At 40.8% G+C, this 16652-nt stretch overlaps 3 protein-coding genes across 4 annotated transcripts in view; 1 reads left to right on the forward strand and 2 right to left on the reverse strand.

Moving 5' to 3' along the window:
- LOC135341457 (uncharacterized) overlaps positions 1–11837 on the reverse strand; it is a 36409-nt gene extending 24572 nt beyond the window's left edge. The window contains exon 1 of the mRNA XM_064538031.1: positions 8995–11837. The gene's annotated coding sequence lies outside the window, so the exon portion shown is untranslated. The remainder of the gene's footprint in view (positions 1–8994) is intronic.
- LOC135340921 (uncharacterized) lies at positions 1340–4456 on the reverse strand. Of its 2 annotated transcripts, XM_064537353.1 has the most exons (7): positions 4268–4456; positions 3794–4148; positions 3090–3487; positions 2881–2994; positions 1947–2736; positions 1675–1896; positions 1340–1613 (listed from the first exon to the last, which is right to left on the reverse strand). In XM_064537353.1, exons 1-7 carry the CDS (start codon positions 4454–4456, stop codon positions 1489–1491), a joined length of 2193 nt encoding a protein of 730 aa, XP_064393423.1. In that variant the 3' UTR covers positions 1340–1488. The 2 variants fall into 2 exon arrangements, with proteins under 2 accessions (XP_064393423.1, XP_064393417.1); XM_064537347.1 differs by having other exon boundaries at positions 1340–1896.
- LOC135340877 (uncharacterized) lies at positions 4818–7940 on the forward strand. The gene is made up of 7 exons (XM_064537293.1): positions 4818–5624; positions 5733–5854; positions 6018–6435; positions 6575–6680; positions 6745–7004; positions 7096–7395; positions 7473–7940. Exons 1-7 carry the CDS (start codon positions 4818–4820, stop codon positions 7938–7940), a joined length of 2481 nt encoding a protein of 826 aa, XP_064393363.1.
- Positions 11838–16652: the final 4815 nt, after the last annotated feature.

Genomic DNA, 16652 nt, shown 5'->3' on the forward strand with positions numbered 1-16652 from the left:
AGAACAACACCACGTTTATCAGTGACCACTGCAAGAAACTGCACAGCGACAAACTACCAACTGTTGTCATTTGGAGGATGTCCTACTTAATTCACAGTACGTGTATAATTATAACCGCTGGAATTTCTCTTTTTTGTGTTGGGTTTGTGCTCTTTTGCATCTATGAAAACAAAATTAATAATGAATATTCTGTCACGTGGTAGTCTCGTAGAAGCAGCCCTCAGGGGTTGACCACGCGCCACCATTCACGTGGCATTCCCAAGGTCTCTGCTCACGTTACCAAGTTCGGGACTATAATTATAGCCAGATCAGATAAACTTTTTTGTAATACCATTGCTATAACCCCATGCACATGTTTAATTATCGATGCTGTTTCAATTACCTGAGAAAAAGTGTTTTGTAAACAAACGATCGCGAGCTGAAGATATTTAATTTCCATTCTCGAGAGTAATAGTATGGATTTTGAGTGTATTAGTGTAACCAAATACAAGGTGCTACAGGCACATGAATCCGGAAGCATCACATGCAATAATTCATCTTAAAACACTCTCTCAACTATTTTGACTTGGTCTCAACTACTTTTTGAATTGAAATAGACATGTTTGTGGTAAAATTAACCACGAAATTGATGATAAACCACATTTCATACACACTCTTTTTACCTTTTGAAGAACATAGCAACAAAGGTCCCATAAATATCTCTACTTTGAAAAGGTGTCAAACATTAAGCATTAAAAATGTTAGTACATGATTTCAGCTCACAACAAAGGTACCAAAAAATTACATTGATTAAACTTTACACTTTAAAGTTTTTGAACTCTCTACCTCAAACGTATACCGGGGACCCACGTGTGAGACCTTGGTTGAACCAAGGACCCACACTTTATCTTGATGCGCAAACGAAGGACCCACGTGTGAGACCTTGGTTGAACCAAGGACCCACACTTTACTTTGCTGCGCCAACAAAAGACCCACGTGTGAGACCTTGGTTGAACCAAGGACCCACACTTTACTTTGTTGCGCCAACGAAGGACCCACGTGTGAGACCTTGGTTGAACCAAGGACCCACACTTTACTTTGTTGCGCCAACGAAGGACCCACGTGTGAGACCTTGGTTGAACCAAGGACCCACACTTTACTTTGTTGCGCCAACGAAGGACCCACGTGTGAGACCTTGGTTGAACCAAGGACCCACACTTTACTTTGTTGCGCCAACAAAGGACCCACGTGTGAGACCTTGGTTGAACCAAGGACCCACACTTTACTTTGTTGCGCCAACGAAGGACCCACGTGTGAGACCTTGGTTGAAAAAAGGCCGGAAACTGAAGATCCATAGTCATTATACACAGGAAATTAATCATGTAAGTATCACAATGCAATGGACATAGCTGAATCCTAACCTTAAAGTCATACGTATAATGGGGTGTAACAATACTAAGATATGAACTTAAGCAATGTTGCAGGTAGCCGATAAATAGCATTAAATTTTTAAGCAGTATCAGTTGCAGGTAGCAGTGATGCTACTTTCCGATAAATAGCTTGCTGGTTATCTTGAGACGGCACAATAGATACTATATTCCTCCCCAGAGTAACGGCTGTGTACGATATTAGCTCTGTATATGTAGGGATGCAAAATTAATTCATAGCAAGGTATACTAAAAATACCATACGTACCTTTCTCATTTCCGCTAGTAATGTCTAGCACCGTAGACCCAGCCACACACAAGTGAGAAATGAGATATTCATAAAGACAGGCTGAGTCGCCATCTACAAAGTTTAGTCTGTGGTCATTGGGTGGATAGTCTAGCATCTCCTTGGCTGAAGCGTCTACTGCCGGGGTGAAAAAAGCAACAACTACAGCCTCCACGCAGGGTGTAAGGTATGTAGTGGTGCTTGCTGTAGAGACAAAATTAAATAATTGTACTGTACGATAAGAATGTACGTACCTTTTGCTATACTGGTGTTAGCAAAAAACAGCACTTCAGCTTTTCCAAAAGTACGCCTCCATGTGTTCATTGTTGTCTGTTGGGCGTCAACAGGACATACACAGGCAACTACATACATGTAACAACCTAAAAAGGCATTGATCTCTTTTATGGTGTATGCGATACTCTCCATATTCTCACTGTGTGATGTTATAACTAGGTGGGCCCCTTCAAAAGACGGGTTTGCCTTTCTGATCATATTTCCCGAAATTACTGAAATTTCTGTTACTAAAACATTCACAGATGCACCATTGACGATAATACTGGAAGCTGGTGATGCGTCGTCAGCTAAATAGCTTTTTGCCCGCTGGCAGAAACTAACGAAAGCTTTCGGAATCGTTTTTCGAATGTCGATGCCAAGAAATCGATTCAGCTGATCGTCAGTAGCAAAAGCGGGAAATTTGTCAACAGCTTGATCCCATGACTCAACATTTGTTAGTTTTGCAAATGCTGTTTTCAGAGCTGCTTTCTGCTTTAAATGAGTAGCAGCAGTCTGCAGCTCAGTCAGAGAGGTTTCCCCAGCTATAACTTTTTGCAGTAGTAAACACTGATCGCTAATTGGCAGCGTTCGAATAGGTGCCAAGTAGTTCTGCTTAAATTCGGGCTTCTGTAATAGTGTCGACATTCTTAGCTTTTGTGCCTTTAGTTTCGACTGCTCGAACAGGTCCATTACCTGAACTACCAGGTCCCACACTTGCTTACGTAAGCTGGCTTGAGAGAACACATTATCCTTATGTGTGTGGGATATATCCTGCAAGGTATATATAACTTATTATAATACTCATTTCCTACATTCTTATAGTTTCAAAATAGCTGTTATGTGCAGTTGTAGTAAGCAGTATACAAGCTGACAAACGCATTTTCTTTTGTGCTCCTGAGTCTCAATTATACATACCTTTGGGAGAATAGCCATCTCGCAAGAGGTTTTCCAATCTTGCGACTGGGCTGGGGTTTCCATCGAGAGATCTATGTCATTCAATGCATATAGTCGAGAGCGACAAGCTTCTACCTATACATGCATGTATACACATGGTTAATTAAGTGAAAGTAAAAGGTTGGCTGTAAAGCAAAACTATCACAACAATAAATATATTAGTTACTGACCAGATCGCGGTGTGTAACTCGGTGAACGAAATGTGAATTGTCGTTGTGCCTTGAAGCAAGGCGAAGTGATTCTTCATCACTGAGGCCGACGTAGACATCGGCAAGAGCCACTGTGTAGTATGGGTTATCGGGATGCTCTGTTGCCAACTGATTTTTGCAAATTAAGCTATGCAATCCTCCTAGGACTTCGTACTCATATACGTTTTTGTGCTTAGCTTTAAATTCTCCAGAATTGTGAACACTAGTACACAAAACTGCCATTGGGCATGCACCTGGAGCAGAGGGGTCAGCAACCATCCTCTTTTTGAGGTGTCCCAAGAATGTTGAATCTGCTTCACGCAGTAGTCGTGATTTCTTTGGAGGAGCATGTAGTTGCGTTATCGGTAGTTCCATCACACCTTAGGGTTAAAAAAGACTCATCATACACTTCAGCAGCCATACAATCAAGGCACATACATAATGTCAAGAGTTCATTACGAAGAGTACGCAACTCCAATAGACTGTACACAAAAAGCATTCCTACAATCTGACATCACAGTAATACTGGCTGTATATAGTAACCGCAACTAGCAGAAGGCAATGAGTAACTATGTTATTCATTGCCTTTCCTACTGGCAGTTGTAAATGAATAACATTAGTGATAATTATCACTAATGTTATTCATTGCAAATCTTGATAATGTACATGAATGCATTTATTATTACCTTTTCTAGCACTTTCAATTGCTTCGTCAATTGGCGCCTTGATAAATTTTCGTTTCTTTGTAGGAGAAGGTTGGTCGTACGGCAATATTTCGTTCGAAACAGCTGAAACTCTTGATGACTTTGGTGTTTTTGAAGTAGCATCCTTTGAAGTGGATGGAGGAGTAAGCTCAGCACTAGCAGAATGCCTCAATTTGTCCATAGGCTCATTAGCTGTAGTCGCAAACGTATCCTGTAACTCATCCCATTTTTGAATGAAGTCGTAACTCGTAAGTATCCCCATGAAATTCGTAGAGAAACCCTTCGTGCAGTCATGGCGTTCCAGCTTCATAACAATCGTTCCAGAGGCACAATTGAACTGTGTAGACATTATAATTATGTAGAGCATGACTGTCACAGTAAAATTATATACAACTTAGCTTATTACAAAATCACAAAATTACAAATTAAATTGAGGAGGATTAATTTGTAACTCACACGAACAGTGCTTGCTTGCTTTGGCCTCTTCTTGAATCTCTCCAAATCAGCTACGGTTGGTATAGTGATATCCATCACATTGCCCAAGTCTTTGTTGGCATTCACCTTCTTGATGAGCTCTCCATCACTGTACACCAAGGACACACCATCCCCTGTACTTTCAAGATACCACTTCTTGGGCTTTGTCATAATTATTCCGATCAGAGTAGAGGAAAGCTTTAGCTACAGCTATAACTAACTGCTCACAAATCGCAAAATTTTGAATAAAAACCATGGAAACACCACGCCTAAATTACTTTCTAACAAGATTTGTTATTGATAAGTACGAGATTTCTATCAATTATTATTAATTAAGTGGGTGTCATAACGACATAAAATGTATTATTGCCTGTACTTAACAAGATTTTTTATTGATTATTGCTACATGCATCCAACAAGACTGTGTGCATGTGAGCTGCATGCTCTCTTTAGTTCTTGTTGCTAAGCAATAGTTTTAGAAACTGTACAGCTAGCTATATAGTTATTATTCCAGTGGGATAGTTCAGTTTAAATGGATTCAAGCTTTGAAACTGATTCAGAACTAGATTCGGACACTCCCCTCTCAAAGAGACCCTGCATAGAAACCTTGGAGTCTAGCTATAGCTATGATACAAGCGATGACGATGTGGCCTTTTGCTCGTCAGATACCGACACTGAATCAGACGATGATATGGTTTTCATATCTGACAAAGAAGACAATGAAATAATACCCACTGCCGGTAGTATTAATGAAGAACAAATTGAGCTGAAAGAAATTGGAATGCTACTTACTAGTAACTGTTGCATGGACCTGTGTGCGAGACAGCTTTGCGTGAATGATGTGCTTTTGTCCCGTAAAAAATTTGTTTTAATGGGGACAGTCGTTCAGAGGCAGTGGTTAACAGACAAACTGATCGACAATAGCCACACTTCTTCTACTGGGGAGCTCAACACTACATATCTCATTGCTGGGAAAAATGTGTGCAAAAATACTTTTTGTGAAGTAAATGGAATCTCCAAGAGCAGGCTCCAACGCATAAGAAAAGCTGTTTCCTCTGGTCATTTCAATGCGAACGAGCATGGTAACCAGGGAAAAAGACGTCCCACGTCAAGAGTGCAAGAGGCACGAGTTTGGATGGAGAGGCACTTCCACCTCATAGGCGACAAACAGCCAGACAAGAACAAAATCCATCTTCCCAGCTGGGAGAAGAAAGAGGATGTGTATGGAAGGTACAAAGGAGATATGTTGAGGGCTGAAATCTCTGAGGCTTCACTTGTGGGGTTAAGTACCTTCTACAGGATTTGGAACGAAGATTTTCCGAATGTCGCCATTCCTGAGGTACGCTATGCTTGTTAAAGTTGTGCTACATGTATATATACCATTATATAAATCCCACTGTTTACATAATTATAGTGTCAAAAATTACTATCAGTTTTATCTATGCAGGAAAACAGATTTTCCAAGTGTGATACGTGTGTCAAATTGAAACTGGAAAAGAGAGAGTGCCTGGACAAAGATAAGCAACTTCTGCTTGACCAAGAGTTAAAAAAACATCTGGCTAAAGTCGAGTAAGTCCATTGCAATAAAATCTGCACTGTGGCACTACTATATATATAATGAGCGTTTGAAGTAAGAGTGTTTGGTAACCTCCAGTTTCTACATTGAGACTATACTCAATGCAAACACCCTCATACTATTGGCAATAAATTTAGTTGTGTGTTAACGTTACAGGATAGAACGTCGAAAATACCAGCACCACAGGGAAAAATCAAGATCGGAACCAACAAAATTTCTGACATTGATCATTGATGGCATGGACCAGGCAAAGACAAACCTTCCACAGACCAGCCTAATTGCAAAATCACAGTCCAGTCTATGGAAATTAAGGACGCACGTTACTGGTGTGCTTGCCCACACGAAAAGTCCTCATGGGAAAATCGCTTACACATATATTGATCTACTTCAATATCCACATGGCAGCAATTTGACCATTACAATCATTTTGAAGGTTCTACTGAGCTTTGCTCGTACCAAGAAGATGTTGCCTCAGAACCTATTTCTCCAAATGGACAACACAGCCCGAGAAAACAAGAATAAGTATGTTCTTGCCTTCTGCTCTATGCTTGTGGAGCTCAACATCTTCAAAAAGGTTTGTCAGATTGTATACCATGCACTCTAAATGAATGTACTTAGATAACGGCTATTCTGAATAATGAATAATTGTAGTCCTAAATCTCTATACTCTTGCTTATAATTATTATACTTCCATATAATCCTAATATTTACAGGTTCAGATAAATTTCTTACCCGTCGGGCACACGCACGAGGACGTGGACCAACTATTTTCAAGAATAGGTGACAAGATACGGAGGGGAGGTTGTGAGTCAATCCCAGGTAAGCAATTTTCAAACGATTAAATTGGTTGATGTATAGCTACCTCTTCTGCTTTGTAATGCAGGGCTTCTGGCAGCCATCAGTGCAAGTTACACACCTAATCCAACATCAGAAATGATTGATGGAGTTTGGGATTTCAAGGCGTATTTAGAGCCATATCTAAATGGGGTTGAAGGGCACTCAAAGTATGGAGTTTTTAGGTTCACGAAAGACAGTCTTGGACATGCAGAGATGCATTACAAGAAATGGTCAACTGATCCATGGGAACCCAACAAAGAGGTGGAAAATCAGGTCCTGATTGAACCGGGCTTGAAAATTATCAAGGTTAGACTAACTTGTACGGACAGTAATACATTATTATTAATGCATGCATAATTATACTAATTGAATAAAGAGCTCTATATCTTCCTAACAGGAAATATCTGATTGTTTGGAGAAGCCTACTTTAATGACACCCGATTTAGGGAAACTCGACCTTCCTCGATTTGTTGGTGATCTGAAGAAGTATCGACAGTGGTTGTGTTCTAGTGCGTGGAGTCATTGGGAAGAGTTTATCGAAACCATTGACGAATTGTCCAGTGTTCCTTTTATCACGTGGGACATACACCAGCTGATCTCAACATCAATTATTTCTGCTCACAAGGTGACTACCAACCCGGAGCTAGGTCAAGACCTGACAAAGCTCCTTGATAAGGATAAAACTCCTTCCAAAAAGGTGAGAGTTATTACGTATAATTATAAGTAGCTTTTGAAGCTCTATATCTAGGTATTTACAAATTTTTTTCTGTGTAGATTAAAATCCGGAAGACCAGAGCCCCACAAGCAAAGTCTGCAGCAGATGGGACCAGAGCCCCACAAGCAAAGTCTGCAGCAGATGGTGAACCCACGAGAGTACAATCGAGCCAATGTACCAGTCCAGCTGAAACAGATATTGAAACCTTGGGTGCAGCAGAACCCCCTGAAGTAGTCCAGCCTCAAGTAGGTGCATTTGTAGCAGTGTATTTGGATAAATACTCAATGGAGAAGTTTCCACTGATCGGAAAGGTAACTGCTATTAACCCGAATGGAAACCACCTTCAGCTTGACTGGTATGTTGGCTCGTACTCTGGAGTATGGCGGGTATGCAAGCAAAGGAAGGTTGTCTGGAGTGAGGAGGTGAAGGTTGACTGTATCTTAACCACCGTAGCATTCACGGATGCGATGAGATTGTCACGGTCGATGGTTCAAAATCTCAAGACTCGATACGAAAAATACCTCTGAACTACATTGTGTAACAGTTATTTAGTGTTGTAATTGCTTCTGTTAACTTATTAACTTTGCATGCATGCATGTACTCTAGCATAATTATGTTCATTGTCAACCAAGGACCCACCTTGGTCTTCACCAGCACCGTTCATTAACATACCAAGGACCCACGTGTGGGTCCTTGGTCTTCACTCGCACAGTTCATTGTCAACCAAGGACCCACGTGTGGGTCCTTGGTCTTCACTCGCACAGTTCATTGTCAACCAAGGACCCACACGTGGGTCCTTGGTCTTCACCAGCACCGTTTATTAACATACCAAGGACCCACGTGTGGGTCCTTGGTCTTCACTCGCACAGTTCATTGTCAACCAAGGACCCACACGTGGGTCCTTGGTCTTCACCAGCACCGTTTATTAACAGACCAAGGACCCACGTGTGGGTCCTTGGTCTTCACTCGCACAGTTCATTGTCAACCAAGGACCCACACGTGGGCCATGATAAATCTAGGGACCCATGTATTGATAACTTTTTCAAATCAGTACAACCACAGATTGTTGATGTAATTATGAAGAAAAAAGTGGCCTATAATTTGAATAGTATTGAGCACCAAGGTATAACTGGGGTCCCAGGAAATGACACTATTGAACTCAACAACACTCACAAATCCACTACAATGTGAACAAGTAGTTTCAAAAAAGTGCTGATTGTTCATACCCCCGAAATGTGAATAACTAAAAAACACACTGTGAAACAAAGGACCCCCAAAAAAGACACTTTTATTGAACTTTAAGCAGCCTATAGTTATTGTTTGAGGGGTTTCTATGGGCTATCTTGAGACCAAGTCAAAATAGTTGAGAGAGTGTTTTAAGCACATGGTGGAAAGAAAATATGGCTTATGCAAGAAACGAAACGCGTACGGTACGTTAATTTATATGAAGTGTACTTACAAAATAAATAAAATAAATAATTCTAATAATTAATAAGAGCTGTACATGGAGGATCCAATACCAGATCATGTACTCACGTTCAAGTACAAACATGGACAACTGTTTTTTTTAGTTTTACTTACCCACAATAGTGTCCGATTTTTTCATCACCCACACCTATATCACGTTGCACCTATGCAATACAATACGTGATATGTCTTCAGGTACTATCTCTCATCGAATCAACAGCGGGTGGCGGCCCTCAGGAGGTGCAATGTGAATCAAATTAATAATCATCATAAGATTTATACATTAATAATTATTGTCATAATCAAAGTTTCTTGCAGAATGATTAGCAAATGACGATTTATGCAGGAATTTCTTGGGAATAATAGGCAGAAATTATTTTAGGCTTCAATGGCGGCAACCAACTCTCCCACCGAATCTACCGTAGGCGACAAACATCCGAGACAGGTTAAGTATTTACAATTAGTGCGATTGTAGCAAAGAAAAAACCAGTGGCTGAGGAATTTTTAGGTGTTCATTGTCAGAGCTGCATCCACGATTTTGGGCACCGTGTATAATATGCCCGGAAATTTTTGGCTTAGATCACTTTGGGCAGCTATTAGTCAAAAGAAGATGAGACGCTTATAGGAAAAGCACATGTGAGCGAAACGAAGACAAATGGACTCAAGAAAGGGCTGAGAAAGCAGCAGCTCCTTCTCTCCGCCAAAAAGAAGGAATATGTTTTGAAACATCTATAACAGTCCCTGACGACCTCATCAACTTTCTCCAGGCTGAGGGCACCCTGGAGGAAGTATTGAAGGGAGGAGATAGTGCAGACAGAGGCTGCAGTAGATCTGGGGAAGTATCTTCACTACGCCAACTCGGAGGCTGTAGATTGCAATGATATCGTCAACATGGTAAAAATTGAGAGCTTCATCAAGATGTTGGCCAATTTGGGGATTGGGCCAAGTGGCCAGGTGTCTAAACTTAATGTTATTTCACAAGCCCAGACGTTTGTGATTCACCGGTGAGTGTAGCTACATGTTGTGTACAAACAATGATATCTCATTTGCAGGTTGCCAAATGACCTCTCAAAATCAATTATAGTTTTATGAATAATTATGCTGCAAAATAGTTAAGTGCGCAGCTGCATGCCAATTAAAACAAGCTAACTAGGTTCCGGGTTCCCCTCCCCAACATTTTTTTTATATTTGGGAGCTTGGATCACATGGCGCCATCCATTGCAGTTTAACTAAGTTTCTATAATTAAGTCTGTGTTCAATATTATTGTCAAGCAAATCCTAGGGAAGAGGGGACGAATTACCCTCAATGCAGCCCTGATTGTGTTCTCCACTTTTAGGTGGTATTTTCTGTCTTTCTTATGAGGGGACCGAGGAAATGTTCCAATTGGAAGACCTGACATGGACTATGACCATTTTCAGAGACATTATCCAGATCGCTCTTTTGATTCGCCAACTGTTCGCGAACTGAAAACGAGTCCATTCCATTTGATCAGGACTATAGTGCCACTGTCGAACGATAACAGGGCAGCAGACTACTTAGGAGGTGACCAAGACTGCGTATACTATTGGATCGTCTGTGTTGCAGTGTGGATTTCTTGGCCAAGACGACGTCGATCTCACGCCTAAGATTATACTATACGTTAGGAACCGATATCGAATGACAAGTCTCATTTAAAAAGGTGAATGGAGGAATTTGTTTGATATATGCAAGCAGTCCATGTTCAATTTTTTCCCGCCTGTTACAACAAAAGACGAGTCCTCCTGCTAAGGGGTGTTATCATTATATTGACCTAAGTTCCTGTCAGATCTGCCTGCCCTATATGTTCTGTGAGAAGAAGCTTGCCTGCCTGCACTATGTGTTCTGTGGCAACCGAGTCCATCCTGAGTAAACATTTTATGGTATGTATAAAACCTACGGCAAGAGCAGGTTAGATAAGACATTCACTAAGCTAACTACTTTGTAACTTGGTTGCCGTGCTGCGTGCAAAGCCAACGTGTGTTGACTGTGACAAGTGGGCATAATCCTGTCCATGCTGTGAAACTAAAATTTCTAGGTGGATGGTATAAACACTATACAACCAAAATAACTCCAGCGACAGAACCTTTTGACCTATCCCTATTCATATTCCATTGAGATGTAAAGAAAAAGAAAACAAAATGCTAGGAAAAGATCTTCTGAGATTGCTAGATACATCTTCAAAAGAATCATCTGTGTTTTGATTTCCTAATTGTAAACTAAAACAATGCATAATTAACTTAAGTTACAGTGGTTCATATACTATATTTTGACTCGGTTTGAATGTGCTGAAGAAGGTTTGGAGCGATTAATTACGATGACCCCACCTGAATGTGGTGGTTTTCCCTGTATTTTTGTGTTTGTTTGATTGCGATGTAGTAGTAATGAAGCTCAAGACTTCTTGAAATCAATTAACAACTAGCCTCAACTGCTTCGTTCCGATGAAAACCAACTAGCTATGAGTTTGCATTAATTTATAGCATGCACGAGCAGTCCATTTTCATTTATTAATTAACGTTGCGGTTGTATTTGAATAGCATCATGCATGGTAGATGCTAACAGTGTGTGGCACTTATTGCCCAATATGCGCAAGGAGCAACCACACAAGAGTTTTCGTGCTACAAAGCTATAAAATTAAAATTGCTAATTAAGGCTAGAGACCATGCACCCTTTTCGGGCAGGCCAACCGCCAATTAGAAAGAGACAAATACGGGGATCACCCCCTCAACACGCCAATAGAACAACCGGATTAATTATGGCGTCTTGTCAAATAAGAAAACAAAACAGCAACAAACAAGCTGTCAAGCTACCGCAGTGGTTTTGCAACACTGTTTTATTATAACTACGTACAATTATAATTGTGGCGTTGTCTGAGCCAGACGGACAGCGTAATACTGTACATGTGTCACTGACTTGTCATATCATATTCCTAGCTCTATAACTATAGCAGCTACCAATAGCTAGCGTTATAGTGCAGAGCTAACTACTCAGTAGAGTAGCAACACTCGGTGAACAAGTTTTGCTACGCACTTTTCTGAAAAGGCTGCAATAGTATTCCAAGCAAGCAAAACTATAGTGCAAACTCGAGAACGAAACTTTATTGTCAAACAAAAAACAAATCAATAAATTAAAATCCAAGAGAACATGACTAGAGACGCTTGAATTGCAGAATGCAGAGGCTGCAAAAACGCATTGATTTACATTAGTAAAACAGCATGCCAGCTGAGCACATTTTTACTATGGAAGTAAAATGGGTAGTAATTATGATAATGGGCATCATAGATACCGAATGCACATTATCTAACCCATTTAGATCAACCAATTGGCTACTAGAAATGCACTAGCTTAGCAACAGTCAACCTAGCAACTGCATCACTTCTTTTAAAAATTAATATCTGAAAAGTTGGCATCTCTGTGGCTCTACTAAATCTGTGTCTCTATTCAAGTCAAAATTATAGTCCTAGCTCCACCCACAAAGCTCTTCCCTGCTTTTGCAGCAAACAAGCCTAGCATGCATACTTTAGGTATGCCATGGACTCATAATACTCTCGAACAAAGCAAAAGGAAGAAACTCAAGCTAGAATTTGCAGCAAACAAGCGGCTCTCTTGAACAAAGCGAAAGGAAGAAGACAACGCTAGAATCCCAGTACTCCTCTACATCCAGCTCCTCCCCTGTGCAGCCTTGCAGTAAACGAGCACAGAACACTGCCCAAGAAACAAGCGGCTCCAAACAAAGCCAAAAGAAAAAAAATATAGAGCTTCCCTCTTCCATTCTACAAACTGTATACATGTATATAGAGTGTTGCTGAGTGTAGTTTCATTTGGATACAAAGATCTCACGCAGTTTCTTTTCAAGCTTCTCCCCCAAACTTAAAAAAAGAGTGTTATATAATTATACTTATGTTATTGTGCTACTAGACTAAGCATCTAGCTACAGTCATGTTACTACATGTGCATCTCATTGCAATACAATGTACATAGCCTAAAGAGAGCACGTTGCCAAGTGCTCTGTTAGAAATAGAGCACATAGCAACAATAAGCAAAAACACTCAAGTGGGATCTAATATGTCACAGTTAAAAAGAGAGAGGAGCGTGAACGGAGGGTGGCCGAGACACAGGCAGGGCTACGACAGAAGGAAGAGGAGACCCAAATTAAATTCCTCGTGCTCTTAAATGAAAAGGCCTATTATACGGCAACATTTGCAGAGCAGGACAATATTGTTTCCGCATACTGATACAATATCTACGCATTGCTTCTGACTACCGCGCAAGCTGACACACGGTATAATTTTCTGATTATAGCCCACCTGCCTATCCATCCATACAACGTCATATCGACCAAAACAGTTTACATTACTACAAGTGTTTGTGACGTAATCTTATCACAAAACACTACGTGGAATTTACAGTAGCCCTCATATAAAAGTTGCCGCTCCGCACCGTTCAATTGTGTAAAACAGGCCAAATAGAAACGGAAGTCCAGCTCATTAAAATACGCTACCATTTAGTTAGCGGTTTTCTGACTCCGTAAAAACGGAATGTTACGTGTAACGGGAACTTTTATATGAGGGCTACTGTACGTTAACAACCAAAGCACTGCGGGTACTGATGCCTCGATGGAGGTGTTAAAGCTACATAACGTAAAGCTGCTTTTACACACACATTTGAACATTATTTAACAATATACACATACAACCATTCAAAACAACTACTCTCACCTTGGAGCGAAAATCCTCACTTGTGTAGCACCCTTGCTTGCTTAAATCGGTCTAGCTATGCTTATCACTGAGTTGTCCCGATCCTCTGTGACCCGGATCGACCCAGACGTCTCCCATGCTGCCCACTGACTTTATTCAAAGTGTAACCACGCCCAGACCCAAACCTCCCGGCGACCAAACCCAACCTCTGACTCAGATCAGACCTTAATCTATGCTATGATAGTGACAACCATGGTCCTTGAGCTAAAGGAGCCTTTGAGACTTTTCTCTGGTGAGATGCATGCCACTGCTTAATTTTCCTGCAAAAGAAACTTAGCTCAGGTTGCCAAGACGTCTTGGCGCCGTCGCCATAAAGCTTTGCAAAAATGTATGCTTGACCACCCACGGCCACACACTAAATCTGTAATTTATATTCATACGTACTTGTATGGGATGGTTTATGATCGATCATGATTGTTGTTAAAAATGATGGATTCCTCCCCGTGTGTCCCACAACGAGGCATAATAATGGCTGTGAACCCTCACCGATGGAGACAGAGGAGGTCCGACAGGCGCGGTGCAGCGCAAGTAATTAGCCTTTGATTAATCTCAGCAAAAACATACAACGTGGGCGGGGCGTGTGCGGATAATAATTATTCAATCAAAGGCTAATTGCCTGAGCTGCACCGCGCCTGTCGTACCTCCTCTGTGATAGAGAAATACACCTCAATTTGAGTGTGTTTACTGAACTCTGTACGTAAAACATTACAAGCGTGGGAGGGGGAAGGGAGTTTTAGTTTTTTTGTTCAATTTAATGGGGCCAATATCAGATCAGAAGAAACAACCCCTGGCCCTTCACCCCATCAAAATTAATTAATCAAACCTTATCATAATTGTGCATATCCACACCATCTTGAAGTTGGAGCTTGAGCTTCAAAAAATTACCGGATCTTCGCTGAAGTGTGTGCAATGGGAAATTAAGGGTGAGTGACACGTACCTACTAGGAGTCAAGGTAGGTAGGAACCACAGATCAGAGGAGGTTGGACACAAAGCTAAACAGTTATAATGACATTGTCTTTATTTGGCATATTAATTGTAGTCAGCATATAGGCCATCTTTTCATTAGATAACAGCATAGCTGAGCTATACATTTGCTCTACCCTACAACCCAGGTGTCAAGGAACGCAGTAAAATGCAGCAGCAGTAATAGTGTAGCTGCATGGGGGCCAGACCCTTTCTCATGGGATCAAGAAGAGAAAAAATTAAGGTCTGGCAAGGGTCCCCTTTACCGACGACAGTGAACTTTTGAAGTAGCAGACTTCAGGATTTTATACAGGATTTTTAGCCAGGGGGGGAAATGATGACATTTTTTTTAAAGCAAAGCAGAAAAGCGTCGCTCAAATTGACCTCTAGTGTGTATGTACATGCTCAGCTTATGTTGTAAGGTTTAAATTTCAAAGGGTTATCATAACAATAAATGTATACATGCATTTTGTATCTGCTATAATTGTGTAATCTCCTGTTCGAACATTTGAACTGCACCATGTACTATATCAAAATGAATATACATGTACAATGTATGCACTCCTGATGTATGTAAAACGCTTTTTCTCAACTGATACATGTATAGATACTCATTATACATGTAGATCTTCACTGTACAATTTGGTATAACATCATTCATTTCCAAGGGGGGAAATCCCATGGCTCCCACCCCTCTGTATGAAACCCAGAGGAGGTTTGACAGGCGCAATGCAGCTCAAGTAATTAGCCTTTGATTACTCTCAGCAAAAACATTACGATGTGGGTGGATAATCAAAGGCTAATTGCCTGAGCTGCATCGTACCTCCTCTGTATGAAACCCTGACATTGCAAGCAAATAATCATGACCTTCAAGCTCACGTGATGAATACATTAGTGACCTTTGACCCTGTCCAACCTCCTCTGACTACATATGGCAGATCTTGTTAGTGATAGGTCAGTTTAGTTTGAGCTATAATTATGATAAACCATGCCTAAGAACAACCCTATATAAATCAAGAGTGCATAAGAAGAGAAGAGTGTCAAACTATACTGATACTTATACACAAACACTGTGCACGAAGTAACGTGACATCCTGTCAATTGCACGTGACGTTTGCGCATAGTTACGCAACGCACAGAATTTGTTAATAGTGAGTAAAGAGTGCAAGTAAAGAGGATCAACTCGACTATTGTCTCTATTTAGATGATTTTTGTAAAGAGATCGTCTTCTATCGTCTTCTGTAAGTGTGCAGTGAGCAGCTCCGTGAGCTCTTAACGTTGAACGCGAACGACTAGCTAGAATTGTTCGATTACCACACCCCTAAAAACATCACGGTTAACATTTACTAGGAGATTACTAGTATAAAGTACTTTATTACGTGCGAGTCACGCTACTTTGTGCAGTGTTTGCATGTGTAAAAGTATCAGTAGGTCGACACTCTTCTCTTCTTGCTACAGTAAATCATAGATTGAAGAGTTAGAGGGATAGGAAACGGTTTGTATCTCGAGTAACATCCGCGCTACGGTGCGGTTTAACCGAGGCCATCACAACAATATCTATTTCTACACTCAGTGCATAATAAACTACAGGTAACTGTGCTTAGTCCGTGCAACTCACTTATATTTCAAGGTCTATACCTATTGTAGTAGTCATAACCAGCACGCTTACACGTTACATGTTCCAATAGCTCTAAAACAGCCTTGGGAACATATAACTTTATTGGAAAGTCTCTTTTTACTGGGTGTGGTCAGTCATTAGCAAGTACTACACGTGGCTCATGGACTAGGCGTGTTTTAAGTTGCTGAAAGAGATTATGTCTCGAGGAAACACAGCTTTGGGAGTTACCCGGCAAAAGTGTGCTTAATAGCCTTGTTCATAGGGCGTAGCGCGGATAATTTTCGAGGCTCCACTGCAGATTCAATGTAAAATCATCACGTGCACCACTCCGTTTCCTATCCCTCTCTCTTCAATCTATGAGTAAATGCACAAAAGAATTTTCATGTTCTGGGCCAATCCTCGAAAACAACCAGCTAT

The sequence above is a fragment of the Halichondria panicea genome, chromosome 1, assembly GCF_963675165.1.
Source record: "Halichondria panicea chromosome 1, odHalPani1.1, whole genome shotgun sequence".
NCBI lineage: Eukaryota > Metazoa > Porifera > Demospongiae > Suberitida > Halichondriidae > Halichondria > Halichondria panicea.

What these genes read in the sequence shown, in the direction of transcription:
- LOC135340877 (XM_064537293.1), top strand. Translation starts at nt 4,818, where the DNA reads ATGGATTCAAGCTTTGAAACTGATTCAGAACTAGATTCGGACACTCCC. An exon ending in AGGTTGTGAGTCAATCCCAG is followed by an intron (nt 6,681 to 6,744) that starts GTAAGCAATTTT and finishes TTTGTAATGCAG; the next exon opens with GGCTTCTGGCAGCCATCAGT. An exon ending in ATAAAACTCCTTCCAAAAAG is followed by an intron (nt 7,396 to 7,472) that starts GTGAGAGTTATT and finishes TTTTCTGTGTAG; the next exon opens with ATTAAAATCCGGAAGACCAG.
- LOC135340921 (XM_064537347.1), bottom strand. Translation starts at nt 4,456, where the DNA reads ATGACAAAGCCCAAGAAGTGGTATCTTGAAAGTACAGGGGATGGTGTG. An exon ending in AATTGAAAGTGCTAGAAAAG is followed by an intron (nt 3,488 to 3,793) that starts GTAATAATAAAT and finishes TTTAACCCTAAG; the next exon opens with GTGTGATGGAACTACCGATA. An exon ending in GAGTTACACACCGCGATCTG is followed by an intron (nt 2,995 to 3,089) that starts GTCAGTAACTAA and finishes ATGCATGTATAG; the next exon opens with GTAGAAGCTTGTCGCTCTCG.